Below are 26,353 nucleotides of genomic sequence, written 5' to 3' on the forward strand. Positions count from 1 at the left end.
GCAGGCACTTTACCCACCTGGCTGGCCCGGTCAGCTCCTATATTGATCAATTGTGTTTATAGGGTCTGCAAAATATTTTATAAATTATTGTACACTTCTGAATTTGTATACATTTTAATTTTTTGATTTCATTTATTTGTTAATTACAAGATATAAGCTTTCAAGTAAATAAGCTACTGAAATGAAAATAATAAAATGAACAGAACAAACAGATAAGTAAAAAAAAAAATCAACTTACAGCAAACATGTTAAATGGATCAATTCTGAAAATAAACAAAACAAAATATAGAGAAGCAATATCACATAAATAAACTTAATAAAAACAATCTCATATGTTAAATCAAAATAAAGAAAGTGGGTGTTTGGAGTAACCAAGAGACAGTCATGCAGACCTATTTATAACTAAATGATTATACAGGCCATTTAAAAAAAACCCTCACATCAGTAACTTATACCAGCCAAATATGAGCATTTCCTCTTAAAATTTCCTCTTCTCGTTAATGCTACTTTAAGAATTGCAAAAATATAATATTTAACTTTTAAAAAAAATTGTTATTCATCATTAATTTTAAGAACATAAAATACTTTTTCATTATAATAAATTATCATTATCACATAAGAGTGCAAACCATTATCTCTTATTAAAATGAATTTCACATAATTTAATACTTTTGTTATATTATGAAGCATGACAAGTGCCATAGCAAGGAATCTCTGTGCCTAGGGTAAACAAACTCTACAGCAGTTGTGTACAAATATGTAGTACATTCAAAAAAAAGTTCCCAGAATTGCATGCTGGTATTTATATGGTTTGCACTATGGCTGTAAAGTTTCATGGGGCATTGACCTTGGTGTGCATGCATGCCAAGTAGGAAATGGCTTGACCACTTCACTTGTGTGTCACAGCTGACTGATTACAGAATGTTGCAGCTTGAACGGTGTGCTAACATCAGGTTCTTCTTTAAACTTAGGAAAACATGCTATGCAGATGCTGCAAGCTTTACAAAACATTTATGGAGATGATACTTTGAAGAAACCAACACTATATTAGTGGTTTAATCAGTTTAAAAATAGACAAGAAACATTGGAAGATTAACTTTGCAATGGATACCCTTCAATGTCACAAAACGATAAAAGTGAAAGAAAAAAAAAAAAAAATTTTCTTGTTTATACTCCGGCACGACCACCAGGTCAATGGAGTTTACAATAAGTCAAGCAATACAAATGTTAATCATATTTAGCAGCCACGGGCTTGAACCCCGGTCATCTCAAGGAACACGTGCTATGCACTCTCACTCCTGACCACTCGGCTACGTCACTGTGAAACAACAGGTGAATTGACAGTTGAGCCTACAGGCAACCTAATTCATGGCTGCTCATTAATTGGACTGTCTCTAGGCTTAGCACACACAATCCCAATTCAAAAGTTAAGAATGTGTCACATGTGTGTGCAATGTTTGTTCCATGCATGCTGTTGGATGATCAAATGGACTGCAGGAAAGCCATCAGAGGTGTATTTATTTGAAAAAATCAATGCAAGATCCGAGCTTCCTAAGAAAAGTGGTCACTAGAGATGAGAGATGGGCATTCGCCTATGACCCAAGGCCAAGGTGGAATCATCCAAATGGCACACAAAACATCCACACTGCCCAAGAAGTCTCATGCAACAAAACCCAAAGTCAATGTCATGCTGATCATATTTTTTATGATGAGGGCACAATGCACCACAAATTTGTAACTAGAGGGAGAAGCTGTTGTTGTTGTTTATATGGTCCAAGATTAAAAATAGGGCAATCCTCTTGAAACGTAAAGCACCCTGTGCGTTCTTAGCGCAGAATAAAGATTTTATTTGAAATTATGTTAGCGTTCATTTCATTTTAACAGGGTTCAAGAGATTCTATTCATGAAAATAATTCCAAGCAATTCTACTGCTCATATAAAGAATCTATATTGATTTTTTTTGTTAGTTTTTGGCACATCGGCTTCTGTGGCCATAATGCACCTCCCAAAGTTTTTGAATTTTACTCTGATCCAAGCCCGAGGCGGGATTCGAACCCGCAACCTTTGGGTTAATCCGGCAAACAATCGTAAACTCGAGAAAAAACACCTTCTCACCCACATACAGCAGGCCTGACAAACCTGCTGGACGACTTTGACAAAAGGTGAAGTCACCCGAAGATTCATACCGGATAATCAACTAGCGTTTCCCAAAAGCCCAAACTGGTTTTCACCGGGAGTGCTGACATCTTACCTACTCACGGGACACGGCACAATAAGAGCAAAACTCTACAGTTTCGGTTTGAGTAACACCGCTCTCTGCCACTGTGGACAGCAAGAGATGTGGGAGCACCTCATGCACCACTGCCAACTATATGAAGCCCTCCATATTGCTCCAACTAAGGCCATATTGCTCCGGGAATATGCGGTGGTCATTCCCTGACCTTTTTGCATCCTCCGTATTTGGTGGTGACGGGCTGGAACCCCGGTCTAATCAAGAAGCGTGTGCTACCACTGCTGCTCCTTCCCACCTGGCTACAGAGGCGCCAAAGAGGGAGAAGCATTACTGCTGCTTATTACATTGAGGTTTTCACCCATTTGCATGAGAACGTGAAGTGAAGACGACCTAAAAAGTGGAAAGATGGCTGGATCCTGCACCATGACAATGCGTCCAGTCGCATGGTGATGGCAGTTCAGCAGTTCTTGAATGCAAAAAAAAAACGATTATGCAGCAGCCCCCCTACTCCTCAAACCTTGCACCATTTGACTTCTGACTATTCCTTAAACTGAAAATGGGACATCAAGGTCATAGTTTTGCTACGGTGGATGGCATCAAAGAAAATACAAAGCAGTCCTATGTGTGCTAAAAAACCAATTTTAAAAATGTTTCAAAGGTTGGGAAGCATGATGGAGCAAGTGTGCATGCGTGTAGAAGGATGGTACTTTGAAGATGATTACGTTAATAAGCCCCACTGTTCACTCAAACTTTTATGGTAAAATTCGCAGAACTTTTTGAAGGTACCTTGTGTTATAAATGACTATAAAATAAAAACTTAATGCACAGATTAAAAGGTTGGGTGTGTCGAAATAAGGGTTTGAATATAAGAAAATGTTAGGCACCATTGCCCTATAATGCTAAAGGTGGTAGAAAATGAAAAAGACCTGTGAGTAATTGTGCAGTCAGATATGAAGTTTTCTGAGCAATGCAGACAGGCTTGTCTGGTTTGTCACATTAGCAAACAAGATAAATCTAGGTGCCTCTCACTCCCTTTCAGCTTCAGTGCCTTGCAAGTTCAGTAACCTCTTCTGTCCCTACCCACTAATACCTCTGGGCCTGACAATCAGCTAGGCATATTATCGGAGTTCTTAGAATTGGGAGGGGGGGGATAATTTACATTTCATGGCTGCCAATGGCATTTCTGAGCTATAGGCAATAAATATATGGCACTTTATCAGATATATTTTCAAAGTTTGTTGCACTATATGGTATTTTAGCCTTACACTTAGTTTGCAAATAAACCTGGGAAACAGAAGATATAATTACACATTTTTTTCCCCTATTTTACTGCATTAGCCATATCACATTAAGCACATGGAAGTTTGGTTTGGGTTTTATTGGCACATTAGCAACTAAAGCTATAATGCAATACAACCAGGTTACAATGGAAGTCTAATATGCTCAGGGTCTATCATTAACAGGTCCCCATGAGTTTCGGTCAAATAATAATAACAATAATAATAATAAATGGTCAAGCAATATTAAAAAATAATAAGATTAGTCAAAACTGTAAACACTAGTTCTTTGAGTTCTTGGTCTGAGGTGGGAGCATGTTAATTGTTTGTTTGTTTCTTCAAGACGTTATACTCCAGGACGACCAAACGGTCAGAGGAGTTCACAAGATAGACAGAATACAAGAAACAGCACCATATTCAGCAGTCACGGGCTTGAACCCCGGTCACGTAAAGCACGTGTATTTATGCACCCGTGCACCTGACCACTAGGCTACGGCGGCCTTTCTTCAACACTACTGCATACTTGTGATAGATGCTGGCAGTTAAAGATAGTTGGTTAAAGTCATTTCAGTATGATAAATGTTGAATTGCATCCAGCATTTGATATGCCAAAATGGCCTTAAGAAGTTGAGACAACAGAATACACCATGACATACCAAAACATGTTTTGGTATGTCACACCTCATTTTTCACCTCCACACAGTAGGCGGTTTACTCACTTATGACACACCGTTACTGAAAAGAAAAATAACAAAGCTATATTTGAACATCTTAGCATATTTCAAAACATAAGTGTGCACTGGATATATATAGATTTAAATTTGTGTTAAAATTGGAAAACTAGCAAGTGTATCAAGTATCGTGTGAAATCTCGTACAAAATGACCAAATATTGATTGTTTCTATACCATTATTATTATCACTATACCAATGATAATATAGCATTATTAATGCTATATTAGCATCAGTAAAGGCATATGATGCAAGAAAGCCAGCTTATACAGCATCAGGCAAAAAAAAAAAAAAAAACCTCATTTCACCCATCCACTAGCTCAAAATGTTTGTCTAGTTCTGCCTTGAATCTATTTAAGCTATCAACTTCCACGACAGATGGAAGTTTCTTCCAGCAATCAACCACCCCGCTGGCTAAAGGTGAACTTCCACACATCTATCCTACAACTGTCTTTTCTCAATTTGAATTTATGCCCTCTCCGGTGATTATTCTGAGCATTAGGAAGAATCCCATCAGCATTGAGCAGGCTCAAACTATTCAAGGCCTTCATCATCATCAGCCATTTTCATTCCACTGCAGGATGACAGCCTCTCCAGGAACTTTCCAGTTCCTTCTGTTTTGTGCAATGGCCATCCATTTACTACCCTAAAACTCATGAATTTCATCTATCCATCTCCACCGTTTTCTTCCAGGTTTTCTTCTAGCTCCTCTTGGATACCACTCTGTTATTTTGTGACTAGCAGACATGATGACAGACATCCGTCATCATGTCTTCAAGCTATGTGTCCTGCCCAAGACCATTTTAGTTCTTTAGTTTTGATAAGAATGTCCTTTACTTGAGTTTGCTGCCTAATCCATGTGTTTCTCTGCTTATCTAACAGTCTGATTCCCAATATAATTCGTTCCATTCTTCACTGTGTAGTTCTCAGCTTCTCTTCCATTCTTTTGGTGAGTGCCCAAGTTTCACTTCTATAAGTCATGGTGGGGAGTATACATTGGTTCATTATTTTACATTTCAGACAAACTGGGATATTGCTCTTCGGTATGTGACTATATTTCCTGAATGCTATCCATCCAAAATTTATTCATCTCTTGACTTCCAGCCATTTATCATTATTACAGCTAATAACTTGTAGCAGATAAGTTTATGACCCTTTTTCAATTACTGCTCCTTCAATCATTATGTCCCTTTCTGTGGCATACTTGTCATCATTGCTTTAGTTTTAGCCATATTCATCTTCAGTCCAAAATCCTTACTTACTTGCATAACTGATTAAGATTTTCCTCTAATTCTTTAGGATCATGGCTTATGACCACAATGTCATCTGCAAATCGTAAATGGTTTAGGTACTCTCCATTCACATTGACTCCTTTCTGCAACCAGTTTAATCTTCTGAAAGCTTCCTCAAGGGCACCAGTAAACAGCTTCGGAGATATTGTGTCTCCTGGTCGAACTCCTTTCTCAATTTTAAATTTCCTACTGTCTTTGTCTAGTCTAATAAAGAAGATAGCGTTCTCATATATTTTCTTCAAATCATAATATATGGGGGTATCTATGCCTTGTCTTTCCAGTGCCCGAAACATTGCCTTATGCTGTATGGAGTCAAATGCCTTTTCATAATCCACAAATGCCAGCCATAATGGTGTTTTATATTCATTTACTTTCTCCATTCGTTGTGATATTACGTAAAGGTGATTCATAGTTGAGAAACCTGTCCTAAAGCCAGCTTTCTCTTTCGGTTGATTCTCATCAAGTATTCTTTCTAATCTGTTCGTAATGATCCTTGTGAACAACTTGTAGATGTGGGATAACAAGCTAATTGGTCTATAATTTCCAATTTCTGATTTATCTCCTTTCTTATGCAGCAAAACTATGATTGCATTATTCCACTGCTTAGGCGTCACACCTTTTCTAATGCACTTTGTGAAGAGCCTTGCAAGTTTCTGTGTTATGTCTTTTCCTTCCAATTTTAACAACTCTACAGTAACCATCTTCCCTGGGGCTTTCTGATTCTTCATTTTCTTCAATGCATGTTCTACCTCATCAGGGAGAATATCGGGTATGTCGTATGTGTTGCTAATTTGCGATCCATCTTCCCCACTGCTGGCATCATTCCCTCGCTCCTTGTATAATTCTCTATAGTAGTCTTCTGATATTTGAATTATGCCTTCTCTGCTGTTTATAAGCACACCATCGCTATTCTTCAGTTTCAGTATCATCTGTCTTTCTGTATTACTGCTCATTGGTGCTGATTTAAGTCCTTTGTTTTCTCTTAATGCTTGTTCTACCTTTCTTGTGTTAAATCTTCTTATATCCTCTCATAACTCAGTATACTCAATTTTCTCCTTGTCAGTGTTTATCTTGCTCTTCATTTGTCGCCTTCAGTTCATCATAACAAATGTTTCTAGACTAATTTTTTCTTCTTTGGATTTCTTTTTCCCTATAGGTTTCTTGGACTTTATCACTTTCAGAAAGTTGTAATATTCCTCGTCGATATCTTGGTCCTGAGCAGTCTGCAGAAGCTCAAACTTGTTCTTAAGTTCCAGTACATACTGCTTTTTCTCCTCTTCTGTTATCTGAAAGATCTTTGTATAATTTACTTGAGTCAGTTTTCTCCTTTCCTTTATTTATATCAAGTTTACATCTTACCATTCTGTGATCACTTCCAACATTTACCTTATTCAGGACGGTAACAACATTCACAATATATCTTCTGTTAGTGAGCATGAAGTCGATTTCATTAGTTGTTAATCCATTTGGACTCTTCCATGTCCACTTTCTGTTCACCCTTTTCTTCAAAAAAGTGTTCATTACTGACAATCCTTGAGATTCTGGAAATTCCACAAGTCTTTCACCTCTTTCATTTTTTCACCAATTCCAAAATTTCCTATAGTTCCCCTTTCTGTGCTGTTTTGTCTTTTTCCAACCTTAACATTGAAGTCCCCCATAATAATAGTGTAGTGGGTTTTCTGCTCATCTAGAAGACACTCAATTTCGGTGTACATTTCTTCAACCGCTTCATCATGGCTCGATGTTGGTGCATAAATCATAACTTTTAGCTTGTACCTCTTAGAAATCTTGAGTATTAGTCTTGACACCCTTGGTGATGTACTTTTGAATTCCAAAATTTTGTTTTCTAAATCTTTACGGACCAGAAACCCAACTCCACCTTCACTCCTTTCACTGTTTCCATTGGTGTACAGCAGATTTCCACTTGATAAACTTATAAGTGATTCATTTCTTCTTCTTATTTCAGCCAAACCGATAAAATTCCAATGCACATTTTCTAATTCCTTTTCCAGCTCTAATATCCTGTCTTCACCAATGAGTGATCTTACGTTGTAACAGCCCAAGTTCAGTTTCCATGTATGGCAGCCTGGTCGTACCCTGAGATTCTTAGCACCCTCTGCTTCCACTCTGATCCTCTCGCTGTTGTAAGAGGAGGAGTGAAAGCCGCTAGGGACTGAGGACCATTTGTTTCGTCGTGCTGTCATATGCTGGAGGGTTTGGTCTTTTCCTCTTCACACTGACCAGGCGTCTTGAAGAGAACCGCTCTACACATTCATTGCCACCTAAGTCACGTAACAGGGCTTACCATCGAGGTGTGGATGAGTGGATTTTAAGGAGGCAGGCCAACCGGACTTCTCCTAAATCTTCTGTAATAGAAAGATATTGGATCCATCAGTGTTTTAGTCTGAGTGTCTGATACACAGAAAACCTGTTCCCCCTCTAAGCCATTCAAGGCCTTATACACCTCAATTAGATCACATCGCAGGTGCCTAGTCTCCAGACAATGTAATTTGCAAGACTTTCTTCGTAAGAGCAACCCTTCATTCCATTCACTAATCTTGTTGCACTTTTCTGTACTCATTCCAGCAGCTCTACATTCTTCTTTAAATGAGGCCACCAGACCTGTATACAGTACTCAAGGTGTGGCCTGACCATTGCCTTATACAAGGGGATAATAACATCATTATTACTGCTAGAAAAATTCCTGTATATCATTGAGAAGCCACCATGAGCTACTCTTGCAGACCATCTGCACTGCTCAGAAAACTTCATATCTGCCTGAACAATTACCCCCAGGTCCTTTTCGTTCTCAGTGTAATTCCACAGAGTTGATACGTTACTCTGAGGTTGCTACTTCCCATAGGCAGTACTTTACATTTGTCAATGTTAAACTTCATTTGCCACCTCTCAGCCCATCTGCTCAACTTTTCTAGATCCTGTTGCAGCAGCGTACTGTCATTAGTGTCTTTAACAACCCTGCCAACCTTCGTATCGTCTGCAAACTTGGACATTAAGTTTAATATAACATCATCAATATCATTTATAAATACAGAAAACAACAATGGACCTTACACTGAACTGTGGGAACTCCACTAATAACATTAGCCCACAAACAGCAGTGTCCATTGATTACTACTCTGTCTTCTCCCACTCAAACATCCCTTTATCAATAGCAGCAATTTGCCTCCAATGCCACACTGCTCCAATTTGTGCAGCAGTCTTCCACGTGCAACAGTATCAAAAGCTCTTCTAAGATCCAAATATAGGATATCAAAATTATTCTTTGCATCCAGTTTCTTTGTGACCACATCAAAGTATCCAATCAAATTGGTCAGACAAGACTTCCCTTTAACAAACCCATGCTGTGTCTGAGCTATAACAGAATTCTTGTCGGAATGATCCTGCAGTGCTTCTTTAACCAGTACCTCCATTAATTTCCCTGGAACAGAAGTTAAACTAACATATCTCTAATTACTTGTACTGCCCTTTGACCCTCCTTTGTGAATTGGGGTCACTTTTGTACATCTCCAGTCCATAGGTACCTCCCCTGAGTCCAAGGAAGCTCTCATAATTATGGCTTTGCTGCCTCCTTTAATATAACTGGATAGATCCATTCCACTCCAGGTGCCTTCCTTATGTTTATCTTCAACAATTTGTCCTCCACTTTCCTCTCAGTTATTACAAAATCATCTAGCTCACTACCAGAGTTTAATTCACCTCTGGCATTCCCCTCCCTGAATAACTAGTGTGAATGTAGATGCAAAATACTCATTTATTTTGTTAGCTACCTGAGCAGGATCATCAACAGTTGAACCATCATATCAAAAGGACCAATCTGCTTCATCCCCTTCCTTCTAGAGTTTACATAAGTAAAGGGCTCTTTGTTGTTTTTCTTTGCATCCTTTGCCAAAGATTTCTCATAATCTGCCTTCGCCTGCCTAACCTCCTTTGTAACTTGGTTACAGACCAGTTTATATCTATCATAGGCTTCCACGTCACCTGTTAATTTATCTGTATCCAATACATTTTTCTCCTCTGCCACATGTCTCCTTAGTTCACCTGACATCCATTTAAGCCTAAACCTTGAACGATATTTCTTAGTTGGTAGGAAAAGCCTCCAAGATTAATTCTTTGAATGCCTCCCATTTTGAATGGGAGGCATTCAAAGAATTTGCTGTTGGTAATATCATCAGTTAATCCTACCGTTTAGAATTTAAATACTGTCTCAGACCACTAAGTCACCTTTATGAAAGCAAAAACCCTTCCCTTTACCCCTGATGGTAGTTACCTCTGAGTAAATCCCACTTTAGCACACTGTGATCACTGCTACCTAGTGGTTCCTTTATCTGCAGATTCTTAATGCATAAAGAATCACCGCTGATAATCAGATCAAGAGTATTACTCCCTCCAGTTGCCTCTCGAACATGCTGATGCAGAAAACAATCATCCAATAAATCCACAAAAGCCTTGCTAATGTATGAGTGACCAACCCACAAATTCCAGTCAATATCTGGGAAATTAAAATCCCCCATTATAAGATACTCTGATTTACTGGCCAACTATTTCTCCGTACAGTTGTTTATTATACTCATTAGAGTCATTAGGCCTGTAACACACTCCTACTCTCAATTTTACTTTCCCAAGTTTTCTGTCACACCAAATTGACTCAACACCGCTCTGTTCACCTTGTTGACTGGTGGTTATGTTATTTGGTTGTTAGGAGCATTAGCAACTAAGGCCATATTGCTCGGGGAATATGCGGTGGTCATTCCCTTGACCTTTCCGCATCCTCCGTATTTGGTGGTGACAGGCTCGAACCCCGGTCTAATCAAGAAGCGTGTGCTATGCACTGCTGCTCCTTCCCACCTGGCTACAGAGGTGCCTGTTGACTGGTGATACTTTCTTGGATTTCATGTTTCTTAACTAATAGCATAACACCCTCCTCCCTTCCTATTCCATCCATCCTTCCAGTATACATCAATATCATTGAAAAATGTATAAAACAACAGTGTCAAAGTTTGCAGATAATACAAAGGTTGGCAGGGTTGTTAATGACAGTAATGGCAGTGAGCTACTGCAACAGGATCTAGAAAATTTGGGCACATGGACTGAGAAATGGCAACTGAAGTTTAACCTTGACAAATTCAAAGTACTGCATATGGGTAAAAGTAGCCCCAGAGAAACATACCAACTGTGTGGTGCTACACTTAAGGTGGTAGAAAATGAAAAAGACCTGTGAGTAATTGTGCAGTCAGATATGAAGTTTTCTGAGCAATGCAGACAGGCTGCCAGGGCAGGTCATGGGGTGTTGTCAATCATATACAGGAATTTTGCTAGCAGGGAAAAGGAGGTAATTGTCCCTCTGTATAAGGCAATGGTCAGGCCATGCTTTGAATACTGCATACAGGTCTGGAGGCCTCATTTTAGGAAGGATGTAGATTTGTTTGAGCGTGTACAGAGAAGGGTAACAAGATTGGTGAAAGGGAATGAAGGGATCCTCTTACCAAGAGAGGCTTAAGTTCTGCAAATTGCAATGGCTGGAGACTAGGCACCTGCACGGTGATCTGACGGAGGTGTATAAGGCCTTGAGTGGGTTGAGCACACTGAATTCTGATGGGATTTTTCCACTTGGTCAGATTACAAACCTAATGGGGCATAGATTCAAATTAAGAAAAGACATGTAGAATAGATGTGCAGAAATTTGCCTTTAGCCAGCAGGTGATTAATTGATGGAACAAACTTCCATCTGTCGTTGTGGAAGTTGATAGATTAAATAAATTTAAGGAGGAACTGGACAAACATTTAGAGGGAATGGTTGTGATTTTTTTTTTTTTTTTTTTGGCTGATGCTACATAAGCTTATACACTGCTTTCTTGCATCACATGCCACTACTGCTACTAATACTACATTGTACTCCCCAAATTCGATTTCTGCATTCCTTATATCTGTGTAACACCACGTCTCTGATATCTGAACAATATCTGTCTTTGATGTTTTGACCAACACCTCAAATTAATCAAATTTATTTACCAAACTCCTAGCACTGGTGTACACGCAAGTATACATGCACCTGTTCCTATTCTTAGCTACCCTAACGCAGCCGATGTATTTACTTGTTCTGCAATGACTCCGAGCAATCCCTGAAATCCCCTGCACCTTGTTTTCAAGGCTACTGCTCATTCCAATAGAAGCAGTGCAAGAATCAATTTCACCTCTGCCAGCGGCTACTATTAATCTTTTTCTTATGCATGAAGAATCACTCCTGATAATCAGATCAAGAATATTACTCCCTCTAGTTGGCCCCCAAACATGCTGCTTTAGAAAACAATCATCTAAAAAATCCACAAAAGGCTTGCTGGTTATTGCATATATATATTGTGTGTGTGTGTGTGTGTGTGTGTGTGTGTGTGTGTGTGTGTGTGTGTGTGTGTGTGTGTGTGTGTGTATTTTGGGTTTTTTTTTTTTTTTTTTATAAAAATCGCAAACAAGAAAGGTGTCAGAACCTATAGTACTTAGTACCATGTGTAGATTGAAGGATGAGAAGACAGAAAATACTTTTGATGTTAAACTTGAATTTCTGAAGATTGTGATTTTAAGGAAATGCACATGGAGGAAAGTTGGCCAGAAAACTGAGGTTGAAGGGATAAATGAGGAAGAAGTAAAGTTGGTTCTGTGAATTTGAAGTTGGAGAGAAAATGGATGCTGACTGGTGGCAGCATGGGTTTGGACTAGTTTGGAAGAGAGAGTTTGTTATGTTATTTGGTTTCTAGGAGCATTAGCAATTAAGGCCATATTACTCCAGGGATATGTGGTGGTCATTTCCTGACCTCTCCATATTTGGTGGTCATGGGCTCGAACCCCAGTCTAATCAAGAAATGTGTGCTATGCACTGCTGCTCCTGCCCACCTAGCTACGGAGGCGCCGGGGGGGGGGGGGGGGGGAGAGAGAGAGAGAGAGAGAGAGAGAGAGAGAGAGATAATTACAGAAGCCAATTCAGAAGAACAGTGCCCAGGGAAGTATCTATAGAAAAAGCATGTGGCAGAAAGGGAACATCTATGAAACATAGTGGAGAGATGTTGTTAAAGATGGATCACTAATTAAACTGAGTGTCACCTTTTGAACTGAATCTAGACATCGCAGACAGAGAGAGATATTTTGGGGGACACCACCCAAGGTGTGGAAACAATATTCCATGGTAGGGTACATTTCAGATTTTTACAGAGTGAATAGTTGTTTAGAAGAAAAGTAACACTGAGAGCAAAATAAAAAACCCAGGTTTTTAGTTGCACAGGAAGCAATATTTGTGATGTGCTTATGCCAAGAGAGAAAGAAAGATGTTAATGTCAAGGCAATTCTTAAAGTTGTGATCTTGTCAACAAATATGAGTGTCATCAAAGATAAGCACAGGAGCAGTAGGCTCCTTTCTGCAATATAAGACAAGACTGAGTTTTAGATGGATTGAAATTAACTAAGTTATCTTTCCCATTGGAAAATTACCTGGAGATCAGCATTTAAGAAATTGGTGACAGATATAGCTGCAAGGCAAGTTTTCTCAAAGTAGAAGATGGATTGCAATATGCTATCATCAGCTAAACTATGAAGGGAACAAAAGGGTGCTCTTACCAAGAAAGGCATCAGTTCTGCAAAATGCAGTGTCTGGAGTCTAGGCACCTACTAGGAGATCTGATTGAGATATTTAAGGCCTTGAATGGATTGAATAAAATAAATGTTGATGGCATTCTTTCTCTTGCTAAGACTACTCACATGAGAAGGCATAAATTCAAGTTGAGGAAGGATGGTTGCAGGATAGATGTGTGGAAGTTTGCCTTCTGCCAGCAGGTGGTTGATTGTTCGAACAGGCTTCCATTTATTCTTCTGGAAGTGGGTTGTTTGATATATATTCAAGGGAGAAATAGACAAATTCTTGGATGGTATGGATATTTCTTGGCTCTATTATATAAGCTTGCTTTCTTGTATCATTTAGCATTAACAGAGGCATATGATGCAAGCCTTTATAGCATCAGCCAAAAAAAAAAACCTTTCCCATTTCACCTATTTGAAAGTTTGTCTAGTTCAGCCTTCAATTTATTTAAGCTGTCACCTTCCACAACAACAGATGGGAGTTGGTTCCCACAATCAACCACCTGCTGGCTAAAGGTAAATTTCCACACAACTATTCTACAACTGTCTTTCGCCAATTTCAATTTTTGAATTTAAATATCCCTCTGGTGTGCAATCGGAGAAAGAGGAAGAATCCCATCAGCATTGAGCTCACTCAAATCATTCAAGGCCTTATACACATCACAGGTTCTTGTCTCCAGACACTGCAATTTGCAGAACTTAAGACTTTCTAAGTGGGAATCATTCAAGGAACTAATCGTGGAAGCTACTAGGCTTTCCATACTGATTAAGAAATATTGTTCAAAGTTTAGACCTAAATGGATGTCAGATGGACTAATGAGACCCATGGCAGAGAAGAAAAATGCATGGGATGCATATAAATTATCAGGTGACACAGAAGCCTAGGGCAGATATAAGCTAGTCTGTAATCACATCACAAAGGAGGTTAGGCAAGCAAAAGCAGATTATGAGAAATCTTTGGCAAAGGATGCCAAGAAAAACAGCAAGGACTTCTTTACTTATATAAACTCTAGAAGGAAAGGGATGAATTAGGTAGGACCACTTGATATCAATGGTTCGACTGTTGATGATCCTGCTCAGATAGCTGATAATCAAAATGAGTATTTTGCATCTACATTCACACATGAGAAGTTATTAAGGAAGGAAAATGCCAGAAGTTAATCAAACTGTAACAGGGTGCTTAATGATTTTATAATAACTGAGAGCAAAGTGGAGGAGAAATTGTTGAAGTTAAACATAACAAAGGCATTTGGGGTGGATGAGATCTATCCATCCACCCCAGGATGCAGCAAAAGAAGCAAGCAAAAAATTAGCCATAATTATAAAAGCATCCTTGGACTCGAGGGAACTCCCCAAGGACTGGAGATGTGCAAATGTATCCCCAATTCACAAAGGGAAGATCTAAGGGTGACACAAGTAATTACAGACCAGTTAGTTTAACTTCTGTTCAGAGGAAAATAATGGAGTCACTGGTTAAAGATGCATTGCAGGATCACCTAGACAAGCATTGGTTTGTTAAAGGAAAGTCTTGTCTGACAAATTTGATTAGATACTATGATGTTGTTACAAAGGAACTGGATGCAAAAAATAATTTTGATATCAATATACAGTAGAGTGTCAGTTGTCTGGAATAATTGGTGCCAGAGCTCTTCCGAATAGCCAAATTTTCCGGATAATCGAACCGGAAAATTTTTCCGGTAAGATTAAATTTAATCTAAATAAATTTATTTAATCTTATTTATAAAAATTAAATAAAATAAATTTAATCTTACCTAAGATAAAATTAAATAAGATTAATTAAATTAAAAAAAAATTATAAACCAATCTTGGAAAACAAAAACATTCATCCAGCAATTTTTATGATTTTTATACAAAACAGGAAAATTAGAAAGATTTTCAAATGCTCTCAGTTTTTTCGACTTACCAATAACGAGCACGGACAATCTGTGTGCCTCCAGTGGTTTGTTGTTGTTTGTTATTTGGTTTTTAGGAGCATTAGCAACTAAGGCCATATTGCTCCGGGATATGCAGTGGTCATTCCCTGACCTTTCCGAATCCTCCGTATTTGGTGGTGACGGGCTCGAACCCCGGTCTAATCACGAAGCGTGTGCTACTCACTGCTGCTTCTTCCCACCTGGCTACGGAGGCGCCGCCTCCGGTGGTATTTGCACACATAGCAATTGTAATTCGCTCTTTACTCATCTTAAAATTTGGTGTAGGCTCTCTTTTAGTGGCTAGGGTTTTTTTCAGTAATGCTTTCCATAACAAGCCCGTTTCATCAACACTATAAATGTTTTCTTTTCATAATTTGCTATTTGCATTTGGAATTTTTCTTGATGTCATAAATTGTTTAAGTCCCCACATTAAACTCTTTGGAGAGATTTCCTAAATTTTCACCTTTTCTAATTCTATTAATAATTTTCGTTTTTTTGTTGCAATGTTAAAACTATGCATTTTCTTTTCATTCACATTTTACTGTAAAAAATTGAGAAAATTAATAAATCGCACAGTTTCAGGCCAATATTATTCTTACCGAATCTGGAGCTAAACTAATCTGAAATTCACTCATGGTTTCCGAGAAAACCCAGTAGTCTTTGATATTTTTCTAAAGCACATTTCTGAAGGTCATAGAATTCCACAGGTCACAACCATAAAACTACTTGCAGTTTTCAGTTTACTGGGCTTTCTGTTCGTACAAAACTCAATATTTTGCTTATTATAATCAAAATTCAATTTGAAAACATGATCACTATAACCGGAGCTTACTGTACTATTGTTAATAAAAAAAAGATCAGCCTTTCAAATTATTCTGGATAACTGATGTTTTACTGTACTTTGATTTCGGGAGAGCTTTTGACACTGTTGCGCATGGAAGACTACTGTACAAATTGGAGCAGTATGGTATTAAGGGTGAGTTGATACAATGTATAAAAGGGTGGGTGAGTGGGAGAAGACAAAGAATGGTAATCAATGGACACTGCTCTTCGTGGAATAATGTTATTAGTGGAGTTCCCCAGGATTCGGTGTTGGGCCCACTGTTGTTTATCAATGATATTGATGAAGGTATATGAGACTTAATGTTGAAGTTTGCAGATGATACAAAGGTTGACAGGGTTGTTAATGACAGTAATGGCAAGGTGCTACTGCAAGAGGATCAAGAAAATTTGGGCAGATAGGCTGAGAGTGGCAACTGAAGTTTAACATTGACAAATGCAAAGTACTGCATATGGGTAGAAGTAACCCCCAGAGAAATGTACCAACTGTGTGGTACTACATTTAGGGTGGTAGAAAATGAAAAAGATCTGGGAGTAATTGTGCAGTCAGGTATGAAATTTTCTGAGAAGTGCTGACAGACAACCAGAGAAGGTCATGGAATACTGTCAATGATATACAGGAATTTTGTTAGTAGGGTATTGCATTATACAAAGGGATGTGATTATCCCTTTGTATAATGCAATGGTCAAGCCATGCCTTGAGTACTGAGCACAGGTCTGGAGGCCTCATGTTAGTAGGATGTAGAGTTGCTTGAGCATGTACAAAGAAGGACAACAAGATTGGTGAAGGGAATGAAGAGATCCTCTTACCAAGAAAGGCTCAAGTTCTGCAAATTGCAGTGGCTGGAGACTAGGCACCTGAGAGGTGATCTGATTGAGGTGTAAAAGGTCTTGAATGGATTGAGCATGCTGAATTCTTATGGGATTCTTCCACTTGCTAAGATTACGAACCTGAGAGAGCATAAATTCAAATTGAAGAAAGACAGTTGTAGAATAGATGTGTAGAAATTTGCCTTTAGCCAGCAGGTGGTTAATTGCTGGAACAAACTTCCATCTGTTGTTATGGAAGTTGATTGCTTAAATAAAGTCAAGAAGGCACTGGACAAACTTTAAGAGGGAATGGATGTGTGAAAATTGGCTTTTTTTTTTGGCTGATGCTACATAAGCTCATATCCTTGCTTTCTTGCATCACATGCCTCCATTACTACTACTACTATCTTGGTAAGAGTAACCCTTTGTTCCACTCATCAATCTCGTTGCCCTTCTCTGTACTCATTCTATCAGCTCTACATCTTTCCTAAAATGAGGCCTTCAGACCTTTGTGCAGTACTCAAGGTGTGGCCTGACCATTGCCTTATAGAAGGGATTAATCAGCTCCTTATCCCTGCTAGCAAAATGCCTATACATCATTGACAACATCCCATGAGCTACTTTTGCAGCCTGAAAACTTCATGCCTGACTGGACTGCACATTTACCCCTAGGTCTTTTTCATTCTTCCCTAACCTCAGTGTAGTACTGCAAAGTTGGTATTTGCCACTACTACTACAGTCAAGAAGACTCATTTTAAGAAGGAAGAGCTGTCAGAACAAGTACATAAAATAGTAACGAGATATTTTTTTTTTTTTTTTTTATGAAAACCCCAAACACGAGAGGTATTATAACCTATAATATTAGTAATGTGCATGGGTTGGAGGTTGAGAAAATGAAAGAAGATATTTGTTGACATTAGACTTGAACTTCTGTAGACTGTAATTTTCAGAAAATATGTTTTTTTTTTTTTTTTTGGTAGTTGTTGGCGCATAGGCTTCTGTGGCCATAATGCACCTCCCAAGGTTTTTTTTTGCAGTACTTTGATCCAAGCCCGAGGCGGGAATCGAACCCGCGACCTTTGGGTTGCCAGGCAGGCACTTTACCCACCCGGCTAGCCCGGTCGGCCAGAAAATATGTAAGAAGGAAGGTTGTTCCAAGAAAACGGCAGTTGAATGAATAAACGAAGAAGAAGATGACAAGTTGGTTCTGTGAGTATGAAGTTGGACAATAAAACAGATGTTGGCTGATTAGTCAAAGACAAAAAAAAGGATACTTACCATGAAAGACTTCAGTTCTGCAAATTGTAGTGCTTGGTAACAGGCACTCGTGAGGTTTAAAAATTATGTAAACAATTCTAATGGTATCCCAGAAAACACACACACATGAAGGAGCATAAATTTTAATTGAGGAAGAATGGTTCCAGGTGTGTGGAAATTTGCTTTCAGCCAGCAGTTAGTTGATTGTTGGAACAATCTTCCATCTGGCATTGTAGAAGTGGTGGGTAGTTTGAAGAAATTTAGTGATGGATTAGAAAAATTATTAGGAGAATGGACAGATAATGCAGGCAGTGTTTTTTTTTCTTTTGATTAATGCTGTTTCCTTGCCTCACTTATTGTTTACTTGGCTTGCTGTTTGCACTACTAATACTATTTTGTAGTGACTTTCAAACTGATATAACTGTTTTTGTAAGTAATGCCTTTAACTCATTGTTTGGACTTTTCAAGAAGGTTAACATATGTACCTATACTGCAGCAGTACTAAAATGGGTCATCAATATCACTATGCCATCACTCCATGCCATACAGCTAAAGTTATAGAGGAATAATTGGTGGACAACGATGCTGAGGAGTCCCAAAAGGTGTTAATGAGACTGGAACTCAATCCGACTTGTTAATGAGACTGGAACTCAATCCGACTTGTTAATGAGACTGGAACTCAATCCGACTTGTGGGATGAACTGGAGTGCCAGATTGTAGCCAAAATGTACCTCTTCCGAACTAACTCTGGCAACTGCTTTGCAGAGGAAATGAATATTAATTCCAGTGACATCATCTGGAATATAAACATAACACATGGGTAGTTCTTAACTATTTCTGTGTTATGTTTATATTCCAGCATGACCACATACATCAGAGGAATTTACAATTATTCACGTTGAAAAGAATATTAGCGTATTTAATATCCCATGCACTTTTTTATAAAAAGGGGGAAACAAAAATTGAAATGCACAGTTTATCAGCATATTTAATCCAAAGCTTGAGACCTTCTAAGGCTACAGCCAGATGAGCAAATAAATACAGTGTCATCAGTGTTTTTACTAACAATTTTTATTAACTTCAATGTTTTCACTAACAGTTTTTATTAACTTCAATGTTTTTACTAACAGTTTTTATTAACATCAATGTTTTTATTTGCTCATCTGGCAGCAGCCTAAAAATAAGTATTCTGTATATCACCAATATTTATTGAAACATGACTGTGAATATTTCACTGCATTTGCTTATTCAGAAATGAACATTCTTTTTTCTTAGCAATGCATACAATTCACTGAAAATCTGAATCAAGTGATTTTTGATGGAAGTGAAATGGACAGATAATGAAAATTGTATTGTTTACTGCTCAGTGGGAGTGGAAGCAAAAGATAGTGGGTAATGGGGCATAATCATTTGTCACCATCCCTTACCGATGACAGATAGATAATCCACTTTATGCAGCTCAATTCTTTTCAAGATTGGCACCCTTTACTTAACTGCACGCCTTTAGTACCTGGGTTTTGCTAAATATGAATACAAAGGCATTCAGTTATGATCATTCATTGTCAGTTAAAAAATGAAAACAAATCAAGAAAAGAATGAAAAGAATAAAAACTGGAAATCATGCTGCTGAAAGAAAATAAATGTTTTTGGTCATATAGTGTATACATAATTTAATGACTAATAAACTCTACCTAATAAATTTGATGAGTTTGAATTGCTAGTCAAGACATCAAAGGCAGATATTGTCAGGATATTAGAGATGTAGTGTCCCACAGATATAAGCAGTGAAGAATTGGAATTTGAGGGGTACAATGTGTTCAGAAAGGACAGACAGGACAGGAAGGGAGGAAGGGTTATACTGTTTGTTAAGAAACACATAAAATCTAAGGAAGTGCATCCAACTGATGTTGGTGGACAATGCAGGGTAGAGTTTGTTTGGTGTGAAATAAGCACCGGGAAAGGAAAAATGAGAGAAGGTGTGTGTTATAGGCCTAATGAATCTGATGAGTATAATGAGCAATTGTGCAGAGAAATAGAGTAGGCCAGTAGTAGTAGTAGTAGCAGTGCCATGTGATGCAAGAAAGTAAGTGTATGAGCTTATGCAGCATCAGCCAAAAAAAAAATCACACCATTCCTTCCAAATGCCTGTCCAGTTCCTCCTTAAATTTATTCAACCTATCAACTTCCACAACTACAGATGGAAGTTTGTTCCAGCAATTAACCACCCGCTGGCTAAAGGCAAATTTCCGCACATCTATTCTACATCTGTCTTTTCTTAATTTGAATTTATGACCCCTTAGGTTCGTAATCTGACCAAGTGGAAGGATCCCATCAGAATTCAGCATGCTCAACCCATTCAAAGCCTTATATACCTCAATCAGATCACCGCGCAGATGCCTAGTCTCCAGCCACTGCAATTTGCAGAACTTAAGCCTCTCTTGGCAAGAGGATCCCTTCATTCCCCTCACTAATCTTGTTGCCCTTCTCTGTACACGCTCAAGTAAATCTACATCCTTCCTAAAATGAGGCGTCCAGACCTGTATGCAGTACTCAAGGCATGGCCTGAACATTGCCTTATACAGAGGGATAATCACCTCCTTTTCCCTGCTAGCAAAATTCCTATATATCATGGACAAAACCCCATAACCTGCTCTGGCAGCCTGTCTGCTTGTTCAGAAAACTTCATATCTGACTGCACAATTACTCCCAGGTCTTTTAAAAGAAAATCAGAATGTCTTATAATAGGGGATTTTAACTTTCCAGATATTGACTGGAACTTGTGAGTTGGTCACTCGCACACTAGCAAGACTTCTGTGAATTTATTGGATGACTATTTTCTACAGCAACACGTTCGAGAGGCAACCAGAGGGAGTAATGCTCTTGATCTGATTATCAGCAGTGATTATTCATGCATTAAGAATTTGCAGATAAAGGACCCACTGGGTGACAGTGATCACAATGTACTGATTTTGGAATTACTTAAAGATGTAAGTAACTACCATCAAAGTTAAAGAGAAGGGCTTTTGCTTTCGTACAGATGACTAGAGGTCTCACACAGTTTTTAAATTCTGTGTAGTGGGATCAACAGATGATGTTACCAACGTTGAATTCTATATGGGAATCCTTCAGGGACTTAATTTTGGAGGCTACTAGGCTTTTCATTCCAACTAAGAAATACTGTTCAAGGTTTAGGCCTAAATGGATGTCAGATGAATTAATGAGGCTTGTGTCAGAGAAGACAAAATGTATGGGATGCATATTAAGTATCAAGTGACACAGAAGCCTATGGCAGGTATAAACTAGCCTGTAATCAAGTCATAAAGGGTCAGGCAGGAGAAGGCAGATTATGAGAAATCTTTGGCAAAGGATGCAAAGAAAAACACCTGTTGTTGTTGTTGTTATTTGGTTTTTAGGAGCATTAGCAACTAAGGCCATATTGCTCCGGGATATGCGGTTGTCATTCACTGACCTTTCCGCATCCTCTGTATTTGGTGGTAACGGGCTCGAGCCCCGGTCTAATCAAGAAGCGTGTGCTACGCACTGCTGCTCCTTTCCACCTGGCTACGGAGGCGCCTTGAGAAAAACAGCAAAGAGTTCTTTACTTATGTAAGTTCTAGAAGGAAAGGGATGAATCAGATTGGACCACTTAACATAGATGGGTTGACTATTGATGATCAATGCTCAGTTAGCTGATAAACTGAATGAGTATTTTGCATCTACACACATGAGGAGTTATTCAATGAGGGGAGTGCCAGAAGTTTATCAAATGCTAACAGGGAGCTAAGTGATTTTGTAATAACTGAGAGCAAAGTGGAGGAGAAATTGTTAAAGTTAAACATAAAGAAAGCACCTGGGATGGACGGGATCTATCCAGTTATATTAAAGGAGGCAGCAAAGGAAGTAAGCAAACCCTTAGCCATAATTATGAGAGCTTCCTTGGACTCACTGGAGGTGCAAATGTATCACCAATTCACAAAGGGGGGTTCAAAAGGTGAGAAGTAACTATAGACTTGTTAGTTTAACTTGTTTTCCAGGGAAAATAATGGAATTACTGGTTAAAGAAGCATTGCAGGATCATCTAGACAAGACTGCAGTAATAGTTAAGACACAGCATGAGTTTGTTAAAGGGAGGTCTTGTCTGACCAATTTTAATTGGATACTATGATGTGATCAAAAAGGAACTTAATGCCAAAAATAATTTTGATATCATATACTTGGATTTCAGGAAAGCTTTTGATACTGTTGCACATGGAAGACTGCTGTACAAAATGTTGGCATTAAGGGTAAGTTGCTACAATGGATAAAAGGATGGTTGAGCGGGAGACAACAGAGGGTGGTAATCAATGGACACTGCTCTTCGTGGACAAATGTTATTAGTGGAGTTTCCCAGGGTTCGACGTTGGACCCATTGTTGATTTGTATATTTATCAATGATATTGATGAAGGTACATCAGGTTTAATGTCCAAGTTTGCAGATGATACAAAGGTTGGCAGGGTTGTTAACGACAGTAAAGACAGTATGTTACTCCAACTGGATCTAGATAAGTTGGGAAAATGGGCTGAGAAGTGGCAATTGAAATTTAACATTGACAAATGGAAAGTACTGCATAAGTGTAGCAATAACAGAAGAGAAACTTACCAACTGTGTGGTACTACACTCAGGGAAATAGAAAGTGAAAAATACCTGGGGGGGGGGGTTGTGTAGTCAAATATGAAGTTTGCTGAGTAGTGCAGATGGGCTGCCAGGGCAGGTCATGGAGTCTTGTCAAAGATATATAGGAATTTTGCTAGCAGGGACAGGGAGGTGATTAACCCGTTATACAAGGCAATGGTCAGGCTACACCTAGAGTACTGTGTTCAGGTCTGGAGGGCTCATTTTAGGAAGGATGTAGAGTTGCTAGAAAGAGTACAAAGAAGGGCAGCTCCCTGAAGTAGGCACCTGCGAGGTGATCTGATTGAGGTGTATAAGGCCTTGAATTGGTTGAGCTAGCTGAATGCTGATGGGATTCTTCCTCTTGTTCAGATTAAGAACCTGAGGGGGCAAAGTTTCAAACTAAGGAAAGATAGTTGTAGAATAGATGTGCGGAAATCTGCCTTTAGCCAGTGGGTATTTGATTGGTGGAACAGGCTTCCACCTCTTGTTGTGGAAGCTAATAGCCTAAATAAATTTAAGGCTGAGCTGGACAGGCATTTGGAACAAATGGAGGGATGAAATGGGAGGGTTGTTTTTTTTTTGGCTGATCCTGCATAAGCTTGCTTTCTTGCATCGTATTCCTCTACTAATGCTAATGTTATTTCGTAAACTCTTTTTAGTCAAAAAAAAAATTAATAATAAAATATCAATCATAAAAATTAAGCTGAATACCAGATAAACATGTGGTGCAAGGCAAAGTAAATCAAAGAAGCATCACGCAAAAGAAGGAAGCTGGTACATTCCATGTAATATCATTTAGGTCTATGTACCAGAAAAATTTTATTAGAATGCCACAGCAATCATACCTCTCATTCAGGAAAAATGTAATATTAGCAGTAGGAGTGCATCATTCTTTAAAATTACTGCATTATAATTATGAAAAGATATGAAGCATGCAAAAGAAGAAGCTACAATAAAAATGAAACTTAAAAGAGAGGACCTGAAAAATCTGCATGGAAGGAAGAACTACATCTGGACAGGAAAACCTGGATAAATATAACAAGTAAAATATGTAAATTATACGTAAAATAACAAAATATATATCAGTAAAGAATGAAACACAGAAAGTCCATGTATAAATAAATTCCAGAAATACTTCACTTCTTTTTTTTTTTTATCAGAATATTATTCTGTAATCATTACATGTTTAGTTGATAGAAATTAAGCTTTACACATTTGTTCTTTTTTCAGAACAATTTTATAAAGATCAAAACAGAAACAAGTCTTTATAAAAGATAAATAGAAATGCTAGTTTTTAGAGTGAAAATAAAATGCTTTTATCTTGAATAAATCACTCACATGTATGCGTGTGTCAGCAACATTATAGGATGTAAGAAGTATAAAAGTTATACTATACAGGCAACCCCCGTATAACATGGTAATTCTACAACACGGTTTCGCTCTAACACGATTGATAAATTGCAGCAATTCTTGCACAACACGGTTTCACTCTAACATGGTTTGAGAATTACGGGAAATCTTGTGTAACATGGTATTTTTGAGCTTTAGAGCTGGGGAAACCCTACTATTATGTTAGATGTAATTTTCAACGTTTCCATTCCTTTTTGTGACTCCCTGCTGTTCATTCGCTAGTCGTTATCGCCTTCGTGATATTTTTGTAAAGCACATTTCTGGACGTCATTACCATAAAACAATAAAAACAATTTGCAGTTTCCAGTTTATTGGTCTTTTCTGTTAGCACAATCAATTATAAATGGGTAATAAACACGATCTTCTTGCATTTGGTATAATACTGATAGCTGGAATTCTGTGGGTTTTCATGTTATTATGGTGAAATGTGTTTCCCCTTCCATGAAATATTCAATTATATAAAAAACATAAATTTTCAGAAACTTATTACTCCATCCCTTACTTCTGCATATCGTGTTTGTTGAAACTTGTGAATGCCTTGTGCTTTGTTATTAATTGCTTATCTTTACTGTTTTAAATTTTACAACAAAAAAAAAAAAAAGCCAGTGAACAGAAATATCAATTAGTTAGTATGTACATATTACTGTACCTATTAATTAAAATATGTATGTAAGCATAAATTTATTTTTATTTTGCTAACTGGAAAATATTCTTCCAATTTTCACGTATCATTTAACTTTGTTAATTGGTAAGGTAAAAAAGTAAATTTGTGCTTTATATCTTTAAAGCGGGCATCCACTGTATATTGTAGGGATATCCCTGGGTGCTATTATTTGTGCTATTGAACTTGTGCTTGTTTGACCATAAAAAATATGACTTCAAAGGGTGCAGTTTATGACTTTTAAAGAGAGCTGAAGGTACACGAAATCTAGATGCTGTAAAAGAGATTGTGCTCAGCAGCGATGAAGAGAAAGAAAATGAAATGTACTTAATTATCTGACATATAAGTATCAGAGTTTGTAAGATAAGACGTTTGTTCAGTTATTACTATTTAAGTTACTACTATTATAAATACTTAAATAGTATTACTACTATTTAAGTTACTACTATTATAAATACTTAAATAGTATTACTACTATTTAAGTTACTACTATTAACTATTATAAAAATAATAGTTAAAATATTAAGTTATTACTACTATAAAAATTAAGTTTCTGATAGTTATAGAAAAAATGGTATATTTTTGTTAGCTTTTGGAATGTAACCCCCCTGTTTTTGTACTCGTTCTTAGTCCCGTATAACATGGTTTTGCATTACACGAGATTTTGTAGGAACCAAACTACCGTGTTATACAAGGGTTACCTGTATTATGCAAATTTTGAAGTAAAAAATAATTCACTGAATAGCAGAACTGCTCTAGGAAATAGAAGCTGAGTAACAGAATTCTGCATGCAAGTGAATACTGAAATAGAGTTACTTAAAAATAACTCTACTTTTCCTGCCATACAATTTCTCCGAAAGTGTCACAATCTTCAACAGCAGATTTTTGGGAGTTATAGACTGGAGTAAAAACTTCACAGGCCGTATTTAACTCCATAGAAAAACTGGATAATGAAAAGGAACAAGGAACACTGTGATTGGTCTGTCTTAGATGTCTATGGGTAGCTAAATGTTCTTAACAATTACTGTTTCTCAGCGCGATCAGAGAAAGTAGTATTACGATGATTGGCTCTGGTTTGTTAGTTTTGAATATGCAGTGCAAAATGACGGAAAATGACAAGGGGATTTATTTGTTAATGAACAGAGCTTGGTTTGGTTGGCTTACTACCATCCACAGAAAATCCCAAAGACTTCAAGACAGACTTAACAAACAACTAGCATCCAGCCAACAAAGCTCCATTCAGGAACATTCAATCTCTTGTCACCTATTTGGATCACTGTGCATTCAAAACAGAAAAGTCAGAACTAATAAACATGGTACCGCATCCTCTTCAGGGGACAAAGGCGACCATGGACTGTATGATACCAAGAAACAGTAACTGTCTAGAGAATTCAGTTCCCACAAACATGTTACAGATCAATCAAAGTCTTCCTCCATATTCATCGTCACCATCAAGTCATTCTGGAGGCAAACATGCCGCATGCAGTTTTTACCTTTTTTTTTTTTTTTTTATGAAACCCCAAACACAAGAGGTATTACGAACCTAAGTACTTAATACCATGCATGAGCTGAAGGTTGAGAAGATGAAAAAGGATAATTGTTGACATTAGACT

At 37.9% G+C, this 26,353-nt stretch overlaps 1 protein-coding gene across 4 annotated transcripts in view; it reads right to left on the reverse strand.

The window, feature by feature from the left end:
• Window positions 1–26,353, reverse strand: part of LOC150087310 (cytosolic phospholipase A2-like) — a 228,467-nt gene that overhangs the window by 180,826 nt on the left and 21,288 nt on the right. For 3 of the 4 annotated variants that reach the window (XR_016546878.1, XM_090371978.1, XM_090371975.1), the window contains exon 2: window positions 239–263. Coding sequence is in view for 3 of the 4 variants with exons in the window: in XM_090371978.1 (XP_090228104.1) it covers window positions 239–263 (25 nt within the window). In the remaining variant the exon portion in view is untranslated. Of the gene's footprint in view, window positions 1–238; window positions 264–23,648; window positions 23,695–26,353 lie in introns of all 4 variants that reach the window. The other variant, XM_090371976.1, reaches the window with a different exon arrangement.

This window comes from Mastigoproctus giganteus, chromosome 4 (genome assembly GCF_048544385.1).
Source record: "Mastigoproctus giganteus isolate SK-2022 chromosome 4, ASM4854438v1, whole genome shotgun sequence".
Taxonomy (NCBI): Eukaryota; Metazoa; Arthropoda; class Arachnida; order Uropygi; family Thelyphonidae; genus Mastigoproctus; species Mastigoproctus giganteus.